Below are 5,762 nucleotides of genomic sequence, written 5' to 3'. Positions count from 1 at the left end.
AATCCTGTGACACAAAGGAACTCACAGACTTGCTAATTTTGAACAAATTGTTTTTTAAGTTCTCTAGTTAAGCTGGTTCTAGTATTTCCTTCTTTAAGGTAATAATGCACTTTCAAACTGGGTATTTAATAGTAAATGAAAAAATTATTACAAAAAAATGGACAAAGCCTAATCAACTAAAACCACAATGTCTACAAACATTATGTCTACATACCGAACATGTAGGAAGAACAATCAGTTTAGAAACACCAGTAAGAAAAGACATTTCAAGACAGCTGCTTCATGTGCTGAGTGAGGATCAAAGCAAAGTGCCAGCCATGTAGCAGGAAGGGTCTACACAGCACAGTGGAAGTGCCTTATCTTACTGGAAGACAGTGTTCCGCCCTCAGTGCCTCTGCAGTTTCCTGCATTTCAATGACATGTTATATATCTAATCTTTTCTGATAACTACTATTAGAAGTAAAGAGGCAGATGGTTTAGCCAGCCTGTTACCAAACAGGAGACATCTGCTGTGGAGAAGACATCAATAAATATTTCCCATTCAAAGATGGAGCGGCAGTCATTTTTAAGTAAATATTTCTATGTAACTCAGATCCACTTTCATATACCTATATTCCTTCAGTTAGAAAACATGTTCTCTTATTTAAAAAAAGGAGAAAATCACATAACAAAAATAAGACAGCAAATAATACTGTAATCCAAACTGAAGCTATAAGTTCCAACATGTACAGGCTCACTTGGGAAATTATTAGGGACGGAAACAGTGTAAGAGAGGCTTCCTGTTAAACTGAACACAGATGGTTACCTCTGCTCCCTCTCAAAACCCACAAAAACAAAGGCTGAAACCCATTAGGATAAAGAGAAAGAACAGCAGCAACCAAATGTCAAACCAACAAGAAGCAAACTGGTTCGTGCCCCAGACTTCCAAGAAAGCCCAGGATTAGAAGCATCAGCTCTCTCTCTCAAGGCCAAGAATGCGACCCGCGCCTGTAATCCGTCTGAACAGTGCGCTCGGAGGTTGGCCTCTCTGTTCTGTTCAGTGAGGCAACTGCAACCCACCACAGAGCCCCCATTCCCCACCCCAATAGCAGAACGCGAGCGTTTATTATGGAGAAAATGAACTTGAGAAGTTCCAGGACTGGGACCTCAGGCACAGGGAAAACGGGAAAGAGTTGCCAAAGTGCAAAAAGGGGAATTCAGCGTAAGCCTATGAAGATACTGAACTGTGAAGATGCCTAGCACCCTTGTATTATACCACCTCCTGCCCCTTCCTGGCAGGAGATCATTCTTCTTTTTAAAAACTGACTGGAACCGGGAACAGTGGCTCACGCCTGTAATCCCAGCACTTTGGGAGGCCAAGGCGGGTGGATCACCTGAGGTCAGTTTGAGACCAGCCTGACCAATGTGGAGAAACCCCATCTCTACTAAAAATACAAAATTAGCTGGGCGTGGTGGCACATGCCCATAATCCCAGTTATTCGGGAGGCTGAGGCAGGAGAATCGCTTGAACCTGGGAGGCAGAGGTTGCGGTGAGCCGACATCACGCCATTGCACTCCAGCCTGGGCAACAAGAGCGAAACTCTGTCTCAAAAAACAAAACAAAACAGAACCACACACAAAACCGACTGGCTCTGGGGAAAAGACCTATAGATCTTAACATCTTGGAGTATTCCGACAAAATAAAACTGACCCCTGCCCAGGCACCTTATGGTGAAGCTCACCAGTTGGCAAATTCCACTAAACAGGTAGGCCTGTCAACCAGCCTTGTAATGCTTTGTTCTTAAAGACAGATAAACATTGCTAGACACCTGAGGAAGGCCTCTTCTGTAAACGTCAGAAACCAGAAGAAAAAGAAAAGGAACAAAGAAGCAAGATAGATCACATAGGAAGTAGGACAGTATGTGAAAACAAAACAAAAACTGTAATTAAGTGTGAAGACGGAGGGTGCTGCCCTCGAGGTCCGGGCTGCAGTACTTCCATGCTTGTTACCGTTTCTCTTTGGAAATGAGAAAACGGGCATTCTCACGAGTACACAGCCTCAACTACCAAGGAGGCATCAAAGAGAAGGCTACTCTGCTTCACAGCAGTTCCCCAGGAGAATGACTGTGGGTCTTCCGAAGCCCTCCTCAAGCCTGAGTAAAAGGAGCCAGCATGGACCATAATCTGCAGAAAGCCTTTCCTTTCTTCTGCCTTAGAGATTTGCCTTGCTTCTGTGACCTCCCCACATCCCAGCCCACGAGCCCTTTCTACACCCCCAGAGGCAGAGGATGGGGGCATTCAAGTGACTTTAACTGTCATCACCCTAATAAGAAATGTAAGTGACTTTTACAAGTTTAGTCCAAATACTGTTTTCTTTTTTGTTGAGGAGTCTTGCTGCCACCCAGGCTGGAGTGCAGTGGTGCGATCTCGGCTCACTGCAACCTCCACCTCCTGGGTTCAAGCGATTCTCCTGCCTCAGCTTCCCAAGTAGTAACCAAGCCTGGCTAATGTTTGTATTTTTAGTAGGGACGGGGTTTCACCATGTTGCTCAGGCTGGTATCGAACTCCTGACCTCAAGTGATCAACCCGCCTTGACCTCCCAAAGTGCTGGGATTACAGGTGTGAGCCACCAGGCTGGGCCCTGTTTTCTTAATAACAATATGCTAAATGTGATAAGATTCTTTTCTGAGAATCCCAATTAAGGCATTCTGTTTCCTAGTCTTCTTACTAGGTTCACTTGACAGATTTCAAAGAAAACAAAAACTGAAGGGTCCTTGTTGAAAAACATCATTTCAAATATAAGGTTCATTTATGGCATCCTTGAAAGTAATTCAGAAACTCTTTGAGGAAAACAAAAACCTCTTAACTACACCAAAGAGGTGAGATTAGAGACAGGTGATTCATCAACGTCCAACAATCAGGAATTCTCCTTAGTGTTACACGAAAAAGAATAAAAATCTCTCATTCTCAATTTGTCAAAAACATTCTCTTCTTTTCAGAGCCCAATTAAAAAACATAAAAACCACCCCGTGATTTCCTCAATGCTTATCAACCTCTCCTTCCTCTGCTATGACTCCGCCCACTGCCTTTCTATCTGCCACAGAGCAGGAACTCTACTGCCCTCTGTATTTTCCCATGTACGAAGTTCTCTGAGTGCAAGAACTGCATTTCATTCCTGTGTGTGCCCCTGGTTCCTGGTGCTTTGCTTAGCATTTACATGGTGACAGTCGGCTGACATGGGCTTTGACATCCGCCTCTCCCCATAACATAGATGCTCTTTGCAGGCAGGAACTTAACTCTTTTTCGTACTCATATTTTCCACATTACCAAGTAGAAACTAAATATACATTTGCTAAAATATCTATGTAGGTTCTTCAGAATTCATCTTACAGAAAATGTTCATTATTCTCACACACTTATCAACATATTCACCTAATAACAAAAAAATCTATACAAAATATACGGTAGTATCATACTGTGTTTTTATAATAATTCTCAGTAACCCTCTGCATAGCTTAATTCCTCATACCCTGAGCCTATAAGCCTATATCAACATCCAAATCGAATATAACTTCACCACAATGTCTTTATTACACAAAAGAAAATGATGAATTCACCTTCTCTCAATGACTCTCCAGAGCTGGCGCCAAAAGTCCAAATTTCGTTCAAATGGAGTCAATATCAGCTTTTGTTCCTCTTCTAGCCTAGTTTTTGAATGAGAAGTTTATATCTTTGCCAGATTATAATAGACAATTTTTAGCAGTGTAAATGCTCAAATTCATTACATTAAAAATAAGTACGGTGCGCAAATATCCAGAGTCAAATTATTTTATATATTTCCTGCTGAGACGCCATAAAAATACTATTTATTTAGACAATACTCCACCACCAGATTCAAATTTTATCCTGAAGCTATTTATGCCCTGGAAGTTTCCCTATCACACAAAGTCACTTCTTTCCCACACTCTTTCTGGAAAAATGTGCAGGCGAGCAGCGATCAACTCCAGGGCGCCCAATGGCCAAAGAGGGGAATGAAAGGAAAAGGCCTGGAGCTGTGCAGAGTAACCGACTTGCTGTCTGTGCAAGGACACATATGCACCTAGCAATCTTGTTTCTGCACACATCCATTTGTACTTGTTAGCAGAATGCTACCATTTCCTTTTTAAAAGAATCAAAACTTCAAAATGCAAACGGTGGTGTAACCACACCAAATGTCTGAACTCGGGATTTCAAGGTAACTTGCCATAGAGTCTATGATACTCACCGGACCAGCTGACGTCTCCATTCTAGAAAGTTATCTTTCTCCGCTTGTTTGAGTTCTTCTGGGGTAGTATTTTTGTTCCAGTTTGGTCTGAAACAATCATAGAACGAAAAAAATTCCTCATATAAGTAACCAAAATAAGATAGGGAATTTGGATCTAATAATGGTAGCTGAGAAAAAGAAGCAATTTAAAAAACGAATACTCAGCGGCCTTGTATGTTTTGTGGCATTCTAAATTCTTCTTCAGCTCACCTCCTCGGTATACACAAGAACTGTTTGTTTTCTTCATGGAGCTTCTTAATTCTCTGGCTCTCCTCAAAAGACAGTAGTCCAGTTCTAGCCTCAGCAGGCACAAACTTAATATTAAGTTTCTCTGTTCAAATAAAGAAAAGTACTATTACTTAAGAGGCAATGTAGATACAGAGTGTTTGGTCATATTGATAAACCTAGAAAACTAAAAATGGGAGCCTAAGAGAACTTAAGCTTTCTTGATTAGATTCTTCTAGCCTTGGATGAATTATTATTCTCAAATGAAGTTTTATACCAAATAACTATACAGAGTTACTACATTCTTTTTGACTGCCGCACAGTATTTCATACTGTGGCCATATCACATCTTCTCTACTACTGAGCATTCAGTTTCCAAGTTTTCATTATTAAAATACAGCATCATCTGGGAGCTTGTTAAAAATGTAAATGCAGCAGCTCTAACCCTCACTCACTGAATCAGACGCTCTAGAGTCTAGAGGATAGGGCCAGGAATCTGTCTTCAAGAGTTCTCCGGGCAATTCTGCTGCTCTGGGGTAGATGCTGAGAAGTAGAGGTGCTGGCTCATAGGATATGCAACTGTAAACTTGCTTTCTGTTTTGTTTCTTTTTTTTTTTTGAGACAGGGTCTCACTCTGTCACCTAAGCTGGAGTGAAGTGGTGCAGTCTCGGTTCACTGCAACCTCAAGCAATTCTCCCAACTCAGCCTCCTGAGTAGCTGGACTACAGGCCCACACCACCATGCCCGGCTAATTTTTGTGTTTTTAGTAGAGACAGGGTTTTGCCATGTTGGCCAGGCTGGTCTCGATCTACTGACCTCAGGTGATACGCCCATCTTGGCCTCCCAAAGTGCTGGGGTTACAGGCATGAGCCACTGTACCCGGCCTGCAACTGTCAACTTCTAACAGATACTGCCAAAACAAATCTTTCCAACTTCCCTCTCTACTGTCTCACCCCATAACCTAAGAACATACTACCATTAACCCAGATCCTTCTCACACACACCCTTACACTTCTCTTTCCCTGCCACAGTCAAATATCTCAGAAGAATACAACTTGCTCATTCCTTAACTTCCTCAACTCCCACTTTGTTTCTCTAGATTCCAGCTGTGGCTCTATCACTCCACTAAAACTGTTCTCGCAGAGATTACTAATGACTTTAAGAAGAAAATAGCACCGGGACGGTGGCTCACGGATCCCAGCACTTTGGGAGGGCAAGGCAGGCGGATCACAAGGTCAGGAGTTTGAGACCAGCC

General features: G+C 42.3%; 1 protein-coding gene across 2 annotated transcripts in view; it reads right to left on the bottom strand.

Annotated features, from left to right (window-relative positions):
- The window catches only part of LSG1 (large 60S subunit nuclear export GTPase 1), a 29,261-nt gene that overhangs the window by 18,851 nt on the left and 4,648 nt on the right, over positions 1 to 5,762 (bottom strand). For both annotated transcript variants that reach the window (XM_011961208.1, XM_011961209.1), the window contains exons 3-5: positions 4,493 to 4,613; positions 4,244 to 4,330; positions 3,597 to 3,683 (exon numbers count right to left, since the gene is read on the bottom strand). In XM_011961208.1, coding sequence (XP_011816598.1) covers positions 3,597 to 3,683; positions 4,244 to 4,330; positions 4,493 to 4,613 — 295 coding nt within the window. The remainder of the gene's footprint in view (positions 1 to 3,596; positions 3,684 to 4,243; positions 4,331 to 4,492; positions 4,614 to 5,762) is intronic.

Source organism: Colobus angolensis, unplaced genomic scaffold, assembly GCF_000951035.1.
Source record: "Colobus angolensis palliatus isolate OR3802 unplaced genomic scaffold, Cang.pa_1.0 Scaffold54, whole genome shotgun sequence".
NCBI classification, from domain to species: Eukaryota; Metazoa; Chordata; class Mammalia; order Primates; family Cercopithecidae; genus Colobus; species Colobus angolensis.
This window is presented reverse-complemented; position numbering and strand designations above follow the sequence as displayed.